General features: G+C 39.4%; 2 protein-coding genes across 2 annotated transcripts in view; one reads left to right on the top strand and one right to left on the bottom strand.

The window, feature by feature from the left end:
• Positions 1-766: 766 nt before the first annotated feature.
• ZBTB2 (zinc finger and BTB domain containing 2) lies at positions 767-10,291 on the bottom strand. The gene is made up of 3 exons (XM_026705007.2): positions 9,949-10,291; positions 7,503-7,685; positions 767-3,678 (listed from the first exon to the last, which is right to left on the bottom strand). The coding sequence occupies exons 2-3, from the start codon at positions 7,673-7,675 to the stop codon at positions 2,310-2,312; spliced, it is 1,542 nt and encodes a 513-aa protein (XP_026560792.1). The 5' UTR covers positions 7,676-7,685; positions 9,949-10,291; the 3' UTR covers positions 767-2,309.
• DCPH1 (damage control phosphatase 1) overlaps positions 9,208-19,002 on the top strand; it is a 50,430-nt gene continuing 40,635 nt past the window's right edge. The window contains exon 1 of the mRNA XM_087939435.1: positions 9,208-9,280. The gene's annotated coding sequence lies outside the window, so the exon portion shown is untranslated. The remainder of the gene's footprint in view (positions 9,281-19,002) is intronic.

The following is a 19,002-nucleotide window of genomic DNA, read 5'->3' as shown; positions in this document are numbered from 1 at the left end:
GCTCAACTGTGCAGGAACAATTGACATTATCACCTGAAATGCAGAGCTTATATACTGAAGACAAATCCCTTGTATGTCCAATCACACTTGGCCAATAAAATCTATTCTATTTTATTCTATTCTCTGCTAAGACAGCTACTGTATTATTGGTGTCAATTTGTGGGCCATTGGGAATTCCACTCATCACATTTCTGAATAAACTTCTGAAGGGGACGGATCATGTATGGCCTGTATGATGTACTTCCATTCCAGATACATCTAATCAATATAAATAAGGTGAAGATCATGGAAGTTGCTGGCTCACAGTACCTGGAGCACTACATATTGTTTTCCCTCACAGATGGCAATGATTTGATGGCAGTGAGGGGAAGTGAGATAGTTCCATTTAAGAAGTAACTGAACCCTGCTAATATATCGCATACTTTTCTATTTACCACTCTTATTGCTACATGGTAGGGCAGCTGCATTTAAGTCCCATTAGAATTAAATTTCCAAATGAACTGCAGAAATACAGGTTTAAGATGGGGCACAAGAATTCAAGAGCAACCCAGGTGTTATTAAACACCCAATTGTGTAGTGCTCCTATATGCCACAAGGTTTGCTTCTCTAGTGCCGACTGCTACTTCTGCTTCAGCACAGAATTAGCTACCACGATCAGTGCAAGAGACCTCTTTTTGGCTATGTTGGAAATCCTTAGGTCAAAAGTCGGTAGCATATGCGCAGTGATGGAACACAATAAATCATTCTGACTTGACAAAAACTAAAATTAGTTTTATACCATTTTTATTCTGTGAAATAAAGTATAAAAACTTACAAACTGGAGAACATATCTAGACACAAAAAAGATGATACTTAAACAAAACATGTATACAAGAGCAGAGCAATATCTGCTCCCCTTTCTCCCCCATCAAAATACTTGCCTGCATTTGTGGGATTTTAGAAAACTCTTGTCAATTTAGGGTTTTTTTAGCCTATTGGAGAATATCCATATATTTATATATTAAAGATAAAAATCAACAACCTGATTTTTAATGGTGGATAGACTGTCCGTAGCAAAGTGACTGTACAACCCTTTATTTGTTGCCTATTTTGCCAGACTGGAACCTACAAAAATGTAATACAAAGAAGAGAGGATGCCACTAGAATTTCCACTTTAACCTGAAAACCAACCATGATAAATTTGGTCATTCTTCTATTTTGTTCTGTTATAAAATGATGCTAGTAATTAAAAAGTAAGGTCAGCTTCCCTTTCTCTTAATTTTGATCTGATCAGGTAAATTCAGACAATTGCTTTGATTGTTTTTCTTCTTTTCTGTATCTCAAAAACAGGCTGAAAACGGTTACTCCCATAGGGAGTTGGGTACAAGGACTACTTTGTAGAGATCTTCTAATTCACTTCCTTCAGGTTTTGAGCAATAATAAATTTCAACATTATTCGTTTCAAGTCAATGAGATATAAATAGTCATATGGTCAGTGTAATTTAAATACGCTTCTAAAGCGTATTTTTACTGATATTAAAAACAGTTCAGTTATTCAAAAAAGTAATCAATTTGAAAAGGGTGCATGCAGTACATACATGCCTGAAATATATACACTTGTGCACGCACACAGGCACACACATTATGCATATAAAATGATTGCCATCACATTATTACTGCTCTTTTAATGAAATATGATCCTAAACACATTTTGCTTAAAAGTTTGAGCACCATGGATAGGATCTACCCCCAACTCACCTGTGCTTAGGATCATATTCTTATTTGTGAATGGACATAATATCAGCGGACTGAGTTGGACGTAAACATTTGTCAAAAATCGTGTTGGGTAAAAAAATGAATTGCTTCTATTAAAGGAGTTTTTGAGCATTTGTAAAATGACTAATAGGCATAACTATAGGCATTCCACTTAGGAATTCAATTTCCTTAACTAATCTTCCTCTAACAAGTAATCAGGTTTGAGAATAAACAATTGAAACTTGACCAACATAGTTTTCTTCTCACTTTCTCAGTGCATTCAAGCATATAATTAAACAATCTTTCAAATGTTTACAGTCCTGTCATTGAGCCATTTATCATTGTAGCATAGTTTCCAAGATAAGGAACATATATTCTTTCTTATCATTAAAATCAATAGTTATAATTTGATATAATACCCTTTATTAATGTTAGGCTTTTACTGGGAAAAGACTTCCTTTCATGTCAAATGAGGTTATGGGGGGGGAGGGAGGAAGATAAGTTTAATAAAAAATATGAATAAACAAACATAACCTTTTGTTACAAAAAAACAAAACAAAACCCAAGTTTCACGATCAGTCTAACAATACTGCTTCCTGTTCTTTTTTGATAGAGTCTAAAACTGAATGATCACTCTCTGTAGTTTCAGCATCTCCACTTAGCAGAATGGATCTTTCCTCTTCTAAAGTAAAGACTGAGTTCTGACTTTGGCAAGAATGTTTGACAACTTCATTAGGCGTGGAGAATGTCTTGTCACACAAGTTGCACTTATAGGGTTTGTTGGCCTGTACTAACATGTTGTCCATCTGGTTGCCTTCCTCAAATGTACAGAGCTCTAGAGTCTGCTTGTCCACCACAGTGTAGGTGTCCATGCTTTGGTTGAGACATACATGCCGAGCAGCTTGATTGGCCCGGCAGAAACTTTTGTCACAAGTACTGCACTTGAAAGGCTTGCCGGTATGTATGTACATGTGCTCTCTCCAGTGGCTTTTCTGAATGAACTTACGTCCACAAATGGAGCATTCATACTTCCGCCTTTTCACTTCTCTTTCTTGATCTGCTTGCTCCAAATTGTCAATATCAGCAATATCTGAGGGTGGAGGGGTTTCTGCTTGCTGTTGCCCATCAATTATGGGTGAATCTGAGATCTGCTGCAACTCACTATCACTGATCATTCCGGCTTCAGTCGCTTCCATAGCATCTTTATCAGGAGCATTATTACACAGGGACAAGGGAATGCTACTTTCCCCGTGCTGGTTGGATGCAAAGGGCACTCCTGTGTGAATCTGGAGATGCTCACGCAAGCTACTTCGCAAATTGAAACGTCGACCACAAAGATGGCAGGCATAATATTTGGGAAAGCTTCCATTTTTCTTCATAATGCTTGGCTTGACATGTGCTATTGTGAGAGAGGCAGGTTGATCGTCTGAGGAAGAAGCTTCCATGTTGGTTTCATCTCCAGGAGAAGGATGAGAAGGAGCTGATACTAACTCGGGAGACAATGAAGACTGCAGTGGGTCAGGGGGTGCAATATTTGTTGGGGGCACTTGAGGCAAACTTGGAGGTGGTATCTGGGATAATTGCGATATTTGGGAGGGTTCATGGACCTGTTCTTGGTTCACTCTTGACAGCTGGGGCCGTGATTCTCGCAAAGGCTTGTCAGGTGCTGTCACGGCCTTTGTGGGATTTCTTGCTTGGTGATCCGCAATTTGAATACCGTATAATGATGAGGCCAATGGGAAAACTTGCTCTGGGTGTGCAAAGTTTCCCTGGCTGGCAAGACTGGCCTCCTGGATCAGTGGGTATGCATGCAAGAATTTTATCCCTTGCTCGAGTCGAACAGGATCTATGAGCTGAGGTGCCATCTTTCCAGTGTACATCAAATGCAAGAGGTAACTGAAAATATCTGGCTGTATGTCAGCTGCCTTCAAACGGACACATTCACTGCAAAAAAAGAAGTTACAGTATTAATAAAGAAAAAAGGAGGAAAATGCTACAGATATATTATAGTATTTACTCAAGGCAGCAATATATCCCCTATACTCCAGGAACAATCAGACTTTATCGCCCAAAAAGCCCAGGCTTTCCTCCTGTTTACACATGTATGTACAAAAGAGTTGCCTCCCTTGGCATATTACTAGCTGTCACTATATTTCTGCAGCCACTGAAATATAAGAATTTCATCCATGGAAATACTTTTTGCAGCATCAACATTGGCAAACGATGAGGGGGATGGGTGGTTAAATAATATGATGTTGGTAGGGTGTTTGGGAACCTCCTCTAGGTCTTCCAACAGAGGATCACATGCAATTTGTGAGGCATGCACCCCTTTAATACATACTGATAAGGAAGCTGCAGATAGGTAAGACCATCATTGAGCCCACAATTTCAGTTGTAAGTAGTGGTGATCATAAAGTGTGTCAGGGCAGATTTTATGACTTTGCGACAGTGTTACCCTGAATACATTGCTGGTTATGGGAAAAATGGCGTAAATCAGTCATGTGATCATAGAGCACTGCAAACAGCAGTAAATGTGGGCTGGTTGCCAAGTGCCCACTTGGTGTGGGGGGTGGGGGTTCCTGGATATCAGAACTTCAAATCCAGGTTGTAAGTAGCTTTTTAGGATCACAACTTTGAAATGTCACGAAGCGACTGGCCATTAGTCAAGGACTACCTGCAAGTCTTACTAACATCAATGATTTTCTTCGGAGTAATTAGACATAGGAAGGTTCTACAATTTTAAAGGTAATCACTTAAAGAATATTGTATATTTATTGCAATACTTGTTTAAGTAATATGACTCAGGCTTTTGCGGTCCTTTCAGATCTTAAATGTGAAGGAATAAACGACAGCTTTAGAGAAATAATGTTACAATACATACCTGATTTTAAATAAAAGTTATTTGACTCAGGAAGTACAACTGAATACAGTAGCTTATAGTACCATATAAATACTTAAGCATCAAAATGAAATGCAAAAGTTCCTATATTTTGACAATTGGGATTTATTTGTCATTTTACTTGATTGCTTAGGACTCAGCTGAGGTGTTCCACTCTCAGAGATACATCCATATACTTTATTTTATTTTTTATTTTTATTTATTTGATTTGTCAATTGCTTACAAGATAATAGGTATAAGTATATACGTAGTTATGAATACATGAAATGGGTACATATAATAAAAATAAAAGAAACAATAGGACAGGGACGGTAGGCACGTCGGTGCGCTTATGCACGCACCCTACAGACCTCTTAGGAAAGGGGTGAGGTCAATAGTAGACAGTTTAAAGTTTTGGGGGTTTGGGGAAGAAACTACAGAGTCAGGTAGAGTATTCCAGACATTGACCACTCTGTTGCTGAACTTGTATTTCCTGCAATCAAGTTTGGTGCGGTTAACCTTGAGTTTGTATCTATTGTGTGCTCTTGTGTTGTTATGGTTGAAGCTGAAGTATTCATTGACAGGTAGGACTTTGCAATGTATGATTTTATATACCATACTTAGATCAGACAGAAGACGGCATAATTCAAGGTTTTCTAGGTCTTTCTAGTCTGGTGGCATAAGGTATTCTACAACAAGTAGAGGAGTGGAGAACTCTTCTTGTGAAATATTTCTGGACTTTCTCAACTGTGCTAATATCAGATATGTAATGTGGGTTCCAGACCAATGAGCTGTATTCGAGTATTGGTCTGGCAAATGTTTTGTAAGCTCTAAGTAGTAGTGTGATATTACCAGAGAAAAAGCTACGTAGGATGAGGTTAACAACTCTTAATGCCTTTTTGGTTATGTAGTTACAGTGGGCTCTAGCACTTAGATCATTAGAGATGAGTATTCCAAGGTCCTTTACAGAGCTTGGATCATCAACAAGATCTTGACTATTCAGCTTGTATTTTATTTTCTGATTTTTTTTTTTTTGCCAATATGTAAGACAGAGCATTTATTTGTTGAGATTTGAAGTTGCCATTTGTTTGACCATTCTGATACATAGTCAAGATCTTTTTGAAGGGTAGCAGTATTGTCTGTGGTATTGAACAGCTTTACATCATCAGCGAAAAGAACGCAGTTGCTCTCAATATGATCACAGAGGTCATTTATGTAGAGTATGAAGAGAGTTGGTCCTAGAACACTGCCTTGGGGGACACCACTATTGACAGGTACAGAATTTGATAGGACACTCCCAATTTTGACCATTTGTTGCCTGTTTGAGAGGAATGCTTCTATCCAGTTATATAGTTGTCCAGAGATACCATAAGATTTTAGTTTTAGGAGTAGTTTGTCGTGTACCACTGAATCAAAGGCTTTGCAGAAGTCTATGTAAATTGTGTCTATTGCTTTGCCCTGATCGAGTTGTGTAGTCCATATGTTTTTGCAGTGTAAGAGTTGCAGATTACATGATAGTTTTTTTCCTGAAACCAAATTGTTTATTGGAGAGTAGGTTGTTTGTCTCTAAGCTTGTCTCTATATACTACCTTACTAGAACTCTTGTGTCTATAATCTTTAATAGAATAGGGCAACTTTTTGAGCCAAGGTACCTCAATTAGGCTAACTTATAGAATTTGTTCAAAAACTTGGACCGATGACTCACATGAAATTGAATTTTGGAAATAAAACATTTTATGACACAAAAATTATCATAAAGCATGTTGACTGCTATACAGCTCAACTTGAGCTATTTTTTTTCAAGAGAGATATTTATCTGAATCTCTCATATACTTTTCACATACATTAGAAGCTCTGCCATTTGAAAGCACTGAGGAATCTGGCAAGAAAATGTTTCTGAAACAATGACCCAAAGGGACACAGACTGCCTATTAATTGGCTTAATGAGGATCTGAGTTCCTACAGCCAATTTTTCAGCAAATTTATATTTAGCAGCAGAACCAATGCATAATTGCACAACCTATACCTTGGCTTGAATGGAGTATAGAAGTATGTTAACAGCTTATTTTTAAAAAATCAAATGATAATGACTTATTGAAGAATTCAAAACTTTCAGCTGACAGGAATAAGCAAGGCAAATGGAACGGAGTTCCTAATTCTTCATCTTCTAATAGTAAAGATTTAAGATGAAGAATACTGATGTATAACAGAAAAAAAAGTACCATATACTTCAGCTTATCACAAATATTTGTAATTTCAACTGCTGTGAATAAAGTGTGATTTTTTTTTCATATCCCATGCTTTTATTCCATTTCAGACAATGATTACTTCTTAAAGTGATTCATAGGAACTAAACCAGAAAGCAGACTAATCCTCAGGGTTACTATTTAAAAGGGCAAGAGAGAGTGAAATGCAGATGGCAAACAATTCCTCAAGCCCATTTTGAAATCAGTATCCTCTTCAGGCCAGACTCTCCTTCCTAATTACCTTCTTTGAATAACAATTCACAGTTCTATATTCTCTTGGCTGATTCCAGAGTGTTGCCTTTGAACACTCACTATCTGACTGGAAAGGACAAACAAAGCTCTATAGCTTCTCTTATGGCCAATATAAAGAAAAAGCTAGATTCTTTCTGGGATGGATGGTTAGGGACTGCCCTTCAACAACCCTTGGTTTCCTGCTACTTAGAAAATTGTAATTTACACCGGAAGAATCACTTCAGGACTACAGTGGCTGAACCTGAGTTATAAATCAGGTACCAATGAAGTTAGCAAGGCTTAAATTCTAATTGACTTAAATGATCTGCAGATTGCACTGCATGTTACTTATTAAGGTGGATAAAGTAACTCTATACTAACTTAATGCTTAACAATATATATGTATATAGTACCTGCTTTGATGAACAAACAACATCTTGAAGTAGTTGGAAAAAGAGGCAAGGACGGATTTGTGTGCCTTAAAGTACACATCACCAATAGCAACTGTGCAGTCACACAGGAAACCAAACTCCCTCTGAGCATTAAGCTGCTGTAGAAGAATAAGTCCATGGTTGGCCAAATCCATCTTTTAAAATCTGTAAAGCAGAAAAAGTTCTTGAAAACATCTTCCTTTAAAGATTCCGTCATGTGCCCAAAGAATGTGAAATTTGGGAGGGTACAATTCACAGGTACTAAAACCATTTATCTGATTTTTATAGCCATCTATTTTTTACCTGTTGTGAATGAGCAGGAAACATTCAAGCACTTAACAATCCAAATTGGGACCAGAATTTCCATCACTAAGCTCACGCTCCTTAGATAAAACAAGGAGGGCCAATAGCTGCCTTGGTTGGGTAGCCTCAGCAATAGCGGGAGGAAGAAGAGACAAAAATCAGCTGTGGCTTTGGTGCACAGGGCAAAAGAGCAAAGACGATTGGGGTGGGGTGGGGGGTTAAAAGTGCATGTTGTAGTTGTAAATATGAATGGGTTGCCAAAGCACCCAAATTTCAATCAAAACTATGACTATCTCTAGGATTAAAATCAACAAAGGAAATAAAAGCAAGAATAGATAACATAATAATTAGCACAACAATACTCATTACCTGTTTGCCAGTAATGTATCAATATATATTTCAGACAACTAAAAACATCAAATTTATTTAAAGCCATCGCATTCATAATACTTCCAGTTTGTGGACAGGTTGAAATTACAATTAAAAACTTGAGAGCAAATAAATGAAGGTTTTGATTTGTGTTAAAATATACATGCGTAGTTTTAGAATATTAAAAGATATATTTGGAAATGCTGCATAGGATCAAGAGAATTAAACCAAATGTAATTCTAAAACTGTTGATCCCTCATAACATTTTGAAATATTTGGGAATATTTATAGGAGTCCTGAGTATAGCTTTATCTAAATGCTACAGTAGTAGTGAATTCTCTCGATTAGTTTTCAGCTATGTTTTTATATTTTATTTTATATTTTGTTTCTGTAATGAATGCTTTGCACAGCAAATTCAATCAACTGTTCAGGAAAATTTGCAGCCAACGGGAAAATGAATTAGATAAAAATCACAGCATTCATTTGAGGTTAAATTCAAAATAAAATCGAATATATCTGTTTTCTGGATGACAAATTCACAATTGTTCCAATTTATAGGCAGCATCTAACATGAAATGAAGGTGAGATCTCTCTGGAGAACTGTGAGAGCATCACTGCTTCCCTGCCCAGGGGAAGAAGAAAAAAACCAGCATCCTGAAGAAGGGTGGGATCAAAATTCAAAAGCATCTTCCGCCCCAGGAAAAAAAGCAGAACCTCTTCCGAGAGGCTTGTCCCTCCCTTTGGAGAGAGGAACTTCTCGCCAAGCGCCAGCAATAAAAAGCCACTCAGGAGGCAGAAAACTCTCGCAGACGCCAACGGGGCGGGCAAACAGCAGCCTACAGCGGTGGAGGACCGCAAGCTTCCTTCACCCCCCGCCCCCGCCGTGAATCACACTGTGACAGCCCGCCGGCATTTTCTATTGGCTGCCTGCGGAGCAAAAGGGGCAAGGCAGCGAGGCCAAGCGCGCGCCACGGCCACTGCCTCGGCCCCGCCTTCTCCCCTGCGCAGGCGACGCGAAGCCGCCGCGTGCGCGCACACGCAACGCACGGAGGCGGCGGGGCGGCGTACGGACGGCGGCGCGAGACGACGTAAGCAGCGCGAGCGAGCGGGCTGGGGCGCCTAGGCGCGCGAGAGACGGGAACCGCCGCTGTCGCCAGGGCCGCCTAGGCTGCTGAGGAGACGCAGACGGAGCCGCCCACCCTCAGCCCCCCCCTCCTTTCCTCTCTCTCTCTCTCTCTCTCTCTCTGCCTCCCTCCCTTTCCCGCTCCGCGCGGCTGCCTCGGCGCCTGCCCCTCCCCCTTCCTCCTAGGCCGGGCTGCTGCCGCCGCGGGTGAGAGAAAAAAGGGGAAAGGCCGCTACTCAGCTCGGCGAGGGCGTACAGGGCCAAGCCAAGCCCGGATCAGACCAGGTTCTGCCAGGGCAGGAGTTTCTCTAGCAGCCTCAACCGGGAAGACCTCTCCCTCTCCTCCCCGAGGCAGCCGCCTCCACCGGCGCCATTTCGGGGTCTCGGCTGAGAAAGCCCCCCTCAGGGCCCGGGGAGCCTTCTGCCTTTCCTCCGGGGCTGAACCTGGCCTACCCGACCGATCGGCCAGCACAATGGTGGGACGGGAGATTGGGGGAGGGGGCAGGGAAGACCAAAGGGCCTCGCCGCCGCCACGCGCCCCCCTCCCTCTTTCCCTCCCGGCCACCCGCCCTCTCCCGCGCCTTCTCGGAGGATGAGTGGGGGGTGGGGGTGGGGGGGGTAGGCGGCACTCACCTGGCTCGCGCTTTCGGGGAGGGAGGGGGGGCCGCGGTCTCCGCCAGCCCAGGAGGAGCAGCAGCAGCAGCAGCGCCAACAACGGAGTCAGCGCGGCGGCGGCGGCGGCTTTTCCTGTCCGGTTACGTTAGGGTCACATGACCGAGAGCGGAGCAGAGAGGCTGTAGCGAGGAGCCCCCGCCGGGGAGAGACGGGGGAGGCGGCGACGAGCGCTGTGGCGGCAACAGCAGCAGGAGCCTCCCCTCCCCCGCTTTCCTCCTTCGCCGCCTGCTTGGCTGGCTTGGCTTCGCCTATTGGCGCGCGCCGCTTGCAGGGAGCGGGACGCAGGCCTCACCGGCTGGGCTGAGCCGTCACGGCCGCCGAGCTTTTTGAGGCCCCGTAGTAATCCTTGCGGGAGGGGGGGGCACGGGAAGGGGTCCCATTCTGCGCGCTTTGGTTCTTGAAAGCTTAGCCCCATTTCTCCCCCCCCCCCTTTTTCCCCCTTCTTGTCAATGGCTTCTGTTGCTCTGATACAGGTGGGAGAGAAGTGGTAGCCAGAACTGAAGTAAGGTGCACTTGGGTTAGAAAAGAGGGATAATTTTAATCGTCTGCGCGTAGCCCTTGGCTTGATTGGACTCTTTATGACACTGAGATGACAACTTTTTAAAAAAAACGATTGGCATCCGAGTATTTCTCAAGTATGCATTTAAGTAGTTAATACTAAATCCCACTTCTCGGTGCAGAGGTCAAGTAACATGGATTTGAACTTCGTAAACTTATTTGAAGTGTATCCCGTGACTTATGATGAGAAATGTGTTGGTTTTTTAGGAAGCTCAATACATTTATCTCGGTGGAAAGAAGATTCCATTATTAGGTTTAGAGGGCAGAATTGCATGCTTTTAGCTGGTGAATTTATTTCTTGGATGGATAGCAGTAATTCTGTAGCTTGAAATAAAGTATTGTATGGTGTTTCATAGTAGGAAATATGAAATATATAAAACTGCTGGAATTTAATTTCTTATAAAAAACCCTGAACTTTAAGCAAAGTGATAGTGAGATTAATGGTTATAAATGTGATGTATTAATTGCGTGATCTGTACCAAAGTAAATGAGCTCTGAAGTTAACAATAATGTATACAGTAGCACTTTTAGGTTTTCTCACAAGAGAGACTCATTTAGTAAGGTTCAGTATAAATAGGATTGTGGTAGTTTGATGTCGTTTCACAGAAAAAAAGTGGGGAATTTGTTCCAAGCATTTCTAAATCTCTGAACTTGCTTTGATTTCTGTCAGTTGCTTTCTGTTATTGCTTAAGCAGCTATTTCGTTTTTTTACTAGGCTGTGGAGGTTATACTTCATTTTTTGTTCTATTTGTTTTACAGATATGTAATCAGGTCTTGTCCTTTGTATTTATATTGAAGAAAAAATTGCCTGTGATTCTACACACATTGCTCAGAAATTAGTCCTTTGAGTTTAGTTACAGTGAGGTTAGCGTGTGTAGGAGTAAAGACTTAACTTCTTAATAAACATTAACACAAACAGTATTGGTCTGTCTGTCTGTCTGATCTGGATTTCCTGGTGGGAACCTGTAATTTTAAAGTTGGGAAAAGGTTCTCTTGAAAGAGTTGTATGCTTTAATATCTAATGTTATGTGTGTTCAATTTTTGTTTCAGGTAGTTGTCTTTTATTAATTATAAGTAAAGCATTAAAAGGGGGGAAAGGAATAAATTATTGAAATTTAGTCTCAGATTTACAAATCCATATGATTTTCCCTGGATCAGTACTACTGATTTCATTACAAATACAGAGGGTCTGAAAATTTAAATAGTTCACTTCTGACTTATGCATTGAATTTGTAGTATTTTGTATAATTAAATATACCAGTAAAATTTGTTAGTTACAAATTTGTGTTTAAGCTTAATTTTTGGTTATAGTTTTAACCTCTATTAACAGCTTTTTTCCTAGCCCTTCATTTTCCATTTCAGCGTGGATCTTTCAATTTAAAATATAAATAAAACCTATCAGAGCAAAAGAATGGCACCAGAGGTAATTTCTCCATGACAATAAAAACTTATATTACAATAATTAATCATACATTGCTTTTAGTGTGCATGAATCCAGTTTAATGGTCTTGGTCTAGGAAGGGATATGGTGCATTATTAAATGTACAGCTTAGTTTATTAAGACCTCTGCTATTAAACTGGGTTTTAGAATCACATTTTGATGCTTTGAAGAGTGCAAGCCATCTTTGCAAAGAAATCTACAAAGCATTCCAAGGATTGAACTTCAGTTTAGTGGCTCCCATAGAACCCATCATGGAAGTTCAGTGATTGATAATTGGATCCCAAATATAGTAGAACCTCTGGTCACGGCCATAATTTGTTCCATAACTTTGGCAATTTCTTCATCTAATGTTTCGTCTTCAGGAATTTCTGGTTCAGGGGTCATGTTTGATCACCCCTGGAGTTTGTGTTTATGACCAGATTCAAAAATTTTGTGAATTTTTTGGTCAGATTTTGTTGTGGTCAGAAGCGTTCGTGACCAGAGGTTCTACTGTAACGTTTTCATGTTAATATAAGAAGCAACCCAGTTTATTAAAAAGGACAACCTGAAAGCTTTTGAAAAGTTAATAGTGGTAGATTTTATTTAGTGGGGGGAAAACTTTTGTATTGAAAAGTAATACAATAGTCAGACATGGATAACATGATGATGATCATCACAGTAGTTCTTGTTTAGTAACTTCCTGTTTGCAATTATGACAGTGATGAAAAAGTAGCTTTGTGGTCTATAAAGCAAAAGAAAGCTGAAGTAAGATCATAATCACACTTGCAGTTTCACTTTACTTAAAGACTGAGTTGTTGGTGCCAGTTATGGTCATTAAATGAGGACTACCTCCGGCATTGATGTATCATTTGTATTGCTGGTTCACTGAATTGCCTGGGTTCGTATAGTCTTCCAAGCTATAAACTGGCTCAGCTTAGTGTGCTGTGTAAAACCAGTGATCTGATGAAAACTCTTAGCTTTGTTCCCTGCTTGTGAGCATTTAAGCATAAACTAATGATTATGAACTCTTGATGTAAATCTGCTATATTACTAGTAGAGGACTGCATTTTAATTAGGATTAACATTTGTACATAGCATTACACTTTTAAGTTTGCATTGAAATTTAAATTAGCATTAACATTTAAATCTGAACAGTGATTTAAACTTTGCTAAACAGTGAGTTACATACTGTTCTTTTGTACTGAGTCATAAAAAACCTTCCCAGATAACAGTTTTTCAATTTTTTACCTATCGGGTATTATAATGTAACTTACAGATGTAAAAATAAATCAGTATCTGAATTGCCTATTGTGTGATTTATTGTATCTGTATTATCCTGGTTTTGTGGGGAGCTCTTGCTATACTAAATGTAAACTATCTTTTATAAACCAAGGATTGGTAGAACAGATTAGAATTTGTTGATAGATGATTTCTGGCTCCTAATTGTTAAATAAAAACAAATCCTATCAGCAAGTTAGGCTTTTGAAGAAAAGGAAGTGGGAGGAAATATTTCTAGCTGAAATGCATTAGGAGTGTCCTGTTCTTAGTTCAAAGCTTATCTATCTCAATAATTGTTTACTCAGATGTGTTGGATTCCCTCCAGTTAGCTGGGCAGTAAATAGTACAGTAGTTCATTTTTGCAGTGAAAGCTGCTTTCTAATAATGAGGTGCAATACTCTAGTTGCAAAAACTGATCTCATTAATTTAAATAACCAGGTTTTGGCTGGAGTTAAACCTTTCTGAGAAATTGTAAGAGTATTCAAAATTTAATCTCATTTTTGCCTCTAATTATAATAGTATTTGCTTTTATACTATTTGGGCATAATAGTATACATTTTTCCAACGGGGGCAAAATTTTAAATTAATTTACATACACTTTGTTAATTATGTAAATTGGAGAAATTCATTTTTCAGGAAAGGTACTGGAATTTTTTGCAGTGCAGAATTGAATAGGTAAGTGATATTAGTGTGCTTCATTTTGTTCATATATTCAGTATATGTATCTAATACATTCTTTAGTACTTTTACTCTGAATAATAGAACATAGAATTTGTAGGGGACTGTGAAGATCTCCTTATCCAATTGCCTGCCTGGAGCATGGATCTATTACTGCAGCATCCTGACAGATGGCAACCCAGCTGCTGTTTAAGTATTTTTCCTAAAGATTGACCACCTCCCCAAATAGTCTTTTCCATTGTTTATTTTTATCAGGGTTTTTTTCCCTTACTGTCCAAAATTTATCGCCTTGTAATTTAACTCCATTGCTTATCTTGTCTTCTGGAACGACTTCGAACAATAATGCCCTGAGTTTTACGTTGTTATCTTTCATATAATTGCTGTTGTGTCTTGTAACAGTCATGGGCTGATCATACCCAACACTTCCAATTGTTTCTAGCAAGTTTTTTTCTTTCCAGGTCCATTATTTCTTTCTGAGCATTCTTCACTTTTTAGTATACACAAAGAACTGAATGCCATACACTAGTGGCAGTCTGATCCACGTTGCTGCTGTCTTTAATTCATTTGAGTTTTTGTCCATCTGTCATGCAGTTCCATATTTGGATTGTGATGCTTCAAGCATTTAGATTACACAATAGCAATATATGTACTGCTGTTCAGTATGGTTTCCCCACCATTCCATGGCTTTACATCTGATTTTCCTACTACTTTGATTTCCTATAATCTAGATACAGATTATGCATTTGCTGTTGCAATTCATCTTGGCTGGTTTGTTCCATTGTTTCAGCTTGACAAAATCCTTTTGGATATTGATACTGTTCTGTATGGTGTTTACCAACCTCCAACTTTTTCATCTTCAAATGTGATAATCATTTTTAATGCCTCACTCAGGTTATTGATAAACACATTGAACAGCACAGTTGAATAGAGCCTCATGATATGTTTTAACATGTCCAGTTTGCTGTTGTGTTATTGATATACATTTATTGAATAGATAGTCCTCGATTTACAACAGTTCATTTAGTGACCATTCAAAGTTATGTACTGAAAAAAGTACGTATGACCACGTTTTTCTCTCTTAACAACTGTTGCACCATCTCAATGTTAACATCAAAATTCAGATGCTTGACAACTCATTTACGATGGTTTCAGTATCCTGGTCTTGTCCTCATCTTTTGTGAGCTTCTGACAAGTAAGTCAGTGGGGAAGCCAGATTTACTTAACTTAATTTTACTATTTTAATAGCTGCTGTGATTCATTTAACAATTGTGACAAGAAAGATCATAAAATGGGGCAAACTCAATAAATGTCTCTTGACAACATAAATGTTAGGCTCAATTGTGGTTGTAAGTCCTGAACAGTTCTCAACCAGTTCTGTATCCATATAGTATAGCATAGCATAACCATCTTTAAAACTGTCCAAGAGGGTTATTTAAGACTTTTCTGAATTAAATTTCAGTATTTCCAGTGCATTCCTGAACTTATACTGAAACAGCTGAGTTATTGAGTCATTCTGTAGGGCAGATGATAATCCTAAATAGGCGTGTCTCACTACAAAACAATTGCTAATATTTGGAAAAGGTAAAGAAAAGGTAATACTTAAGTTTCCAGTTGTGAAATGGAAGTACAGTATCTCACAGAAGTGAGTACACCCCCTCATATTTTGTGAATATTTAAGTTTATCTTTTCATGTGACAACACTGAAGAAATGACACTTGACTACAATGTAAAATAGTGAGTATACAGCTTGTATAACAGTGTAAATGTGCTGTCCCCTCAAAATAACTCAACACACAACCATTAATGTCTAAACCCCTGGCAACAAAAGTGAGTACACCCCTAAGTGATAAATGTCGAAATGGGGTCCAAAGTGCCAATATTTTGTATGGCTGCCATTATTTTCCAGTACTGCCTTAAGCATAAGAGTTCACCAGAGGTTCACAGGTTGCCACTGGAGTCCTCTTCCATGATGTATGACGTCATGGAGCTGGTGGATGTTGAGACCTTGTGCACCTCCACCTTCTGTTTCAGGATGCCCCACATGCTCAATAGGGGTTAGGTCTGGAGACATGCTTGGCCAGCCCATCACCTTTACCCTCAGCTTCTTTAGCAAGGCAGTGGTCATTTTGGAAGTGTGTTTGGGGTCATTATGTTGGAATACTGCCCTGACGTCCAGTCTTTGAAAGGAGGGAATCATGCTCTGCTTCAGTATGTCACAGTACATGTTGGCATTCATGGTTCCCTCAATGAACTGTAGCTCGCCAATGCCAGCAGCACTTGTGCAGCCTCAGACCATGACATTCCCACTATGCTTGACTGTAGGTAACACACACTTGTCTTTGTACTCACCGGGTTGCCACCACACACGCTATGACACCATTGGAACCAAATCAGTTTTATCTTGGTCTCAGAGGACCACAGGACATGGTTGCAGAAATCCATGCCCTTAGTCTGCTTGTCTGCAGCAAACTGTTTGCGGGCTTTTCTTGCATCATCTTTAGAAGAGGCTTCCTTCGGGGACAACAGCCCTGCATACAATTTGATGCAGCATGTGGCATATGGTCTGAGCACTGACAGGCTGATCCCCCACCCCTTCAACCTCTGCAACAATGCTGGTAGCATTCATACATCTTATTTCCCAAAGCCAACCTCTGGATATGGTGCTGAGCATGGGCATTCAAGTTCTTTGGTTGACCATGGCGAGGCCTGTTCTGAGTGGAACCTGTCCTGTTAAACCGCTGTATGGTCTTGGCCACCATGCTGCAGCTCAGTTTCAGGGTCTTGGCAATCTTATAGCCCAGGCCATCTTTATGTAGAGCAATAATTTGTTTTTTCAGATCCGTTGCCATGAGGTGCCATCTTGAACTTCCAGTGACCAGTATGAGAACGATAATACCAAATTTAACCTCCTCCTTCACACCTGAGACCCTGTAACACTAATGGGTCACATGACACCAGGAAGGGGAAATGGCTACTTGGGCCCAATTTGGACATTATCACTTAGAGTTGTACTCACTTTTGTTGCCAGGGGTTTAGACATTAATGACTGTTGCGTTATTTTGAGGGGACAGCATATTTACAGTTATACAAGCTGTATACTCACTACTTTACATTGTAGCCAAGTGTCATTTCTTCAGTGTTGTCACATGAAATGATACACTTAAATATTTACAAAATGAGGGGGGTGTACTCCTGTGAGATATTGTAGCTCTTTACTCCATTTTACGTTTACGAGGGTGAGTCAGTGATTTTCTCATACATTCCATACAAACTAGCAACCTTAGTATTACTTTTCATAAGCTAGATATACTAATTGTTGAGCTGTGAGAGATATCAGCCAGACTGTGAGGCTTTGCTAATATCCAGCATTATGTGATACTTCTGAATAACAGAATACTGTATTATTTCCAAATTGAAATACATTCTGAAACAACTTACTGTGTATATGAAGACTGCATTTTTCAGACTTGATTATTTAACCACTACCTGACTCTGTTGTTACCTCCTCATCCACTCCCTTAACTTTCAACTACTATTGACCTCACTCCATTCCTAAGAGTTCTGTAAGGGGCCTGCATAGTGCACAATCGTGTCTACTGTCCCTGTCCTACTGTCCTCATTTATTTGTACCTATTTCCTGTATTCATACTCATTTTATTGTTATACCTATTATCTTGTAAGCGATTGACAAATCAGAGAAATAAACTGCAGGATAATGGTAGCAGAAACAAGTTGAGGCTTCTCTTTCCCTCCTACAATATTTTATGTTCATTATTTGCTACGTTTGCAAAATTTGAATACCAAATTGTTAATGAAATTCTACAATTGCATACAGGTAGCCCTCAACTTGTGACCGCAATTGACCCCAACATTTCTATTGTTTAGTGAGACATTGTTAAGTGAATTTTGTTCCATTTTACTACCTTTCTTGCCACAGTTAAGCGAATCACTGCAGTTAAAGTTAGTAAGTGAATCTGGCTTCCCCATTAACTTTATCAGGTCACAAAAAGTGATCACGTGAATCTGGGACACTGCACCTGCCATAAATATGAGTCAGTTGCCAGGCACCTGAATTTTGATCAGGTGACCATGGAGATGCTACAATGGTCATAAGTGTGAAAAATGGTCATAAGTCCCCTTTTTCAGTGCTGTTGTAACTTTAGTCACTAAACGAACTGTTGTAGAGGACTACCTATATACTAAAGCAATGGAAAAGGCTTGACACTACAATTTTGATAGGAATGATGTCTTGAATATCTGCTTCCCAGATTTGTTTTCATTTCATTTCAACTGTTTAGCGGTTTAAAGTGGGCTTAAAGATTTGTGAACCCTTTTAAATTTAATATTTCTGCATAAATATGACCTCAAATGAATAAAAAATATTAGACTTTTTCTAATGTTAGATCCAAAAATACTCATTTGTGTCTGAAAAAAGTAAAACTTTAATTTCAGTATGGTGTTGCTGAATATTTGGTGCAATCAGTGCTATTAAACAATAGATAACTATTGATGAACCCTACATGTTGGCTTGAAGGAATTTAAACTAATCTTCCTTATCAAACAGCTTCAACTCAGAGATATTGGTGGTCTTGATGAAGTGGTCTTTAGTTCCATTGATGTTACTATGGGATTCTTTGAGACCTCCCAGAGTATTACATGCTTTGCTGTTTGTGTCATCTTGGTTGGTCAACTTCTCCTGGGAAGGATAACAGTGGTGCTGAATTGCCTGCATTTGTACGAAATCTACCTAACTAACAGTAGACTTGTGAAATCCAAATTCTTTGGAAATAGTTATGTAATCTTTTCCATCCTGGTGAGTATTAACTTTTTTTGGAGGTCCTCAGAAATCTTGTTTAACTCATGACACACTTCCATACACTATGCTGTAAAGACAGACTTGATAAGAATACCCAGAATGTTGTTAGGCAAGACCTTATCATTTCACATAACCTCATTCATTGAAATATCTGATTAATTTCCCCTTCAAATGAACTAATAATCCTAGAGGTTAGTACATTTTTGTCACACACATGTAGCTTTGGATCATGCTCAATAAATGATCAAGTATATTGACCTGA

Source organism: Pseudonaja textilis, chromosome 1 (genome assembly GCF_049901715.1).
Source record: "Pseudonaja textilis isolate UNSWEBS1 chromosome 1, rPseTex1.2, whole genome shotgun sequence".
Lineage (NCBI taxonomy): Eukaryota > Metazoa > Chordata > Lepidosauria > Squamata > Elapidae > Pseudonaja > Pseudonaja textilis.
The sequence above is the reverse complement of the archived record's forward strand: the minus strand, read 5'-3'. Positions and strand labels throughout refer to the sequence as shown.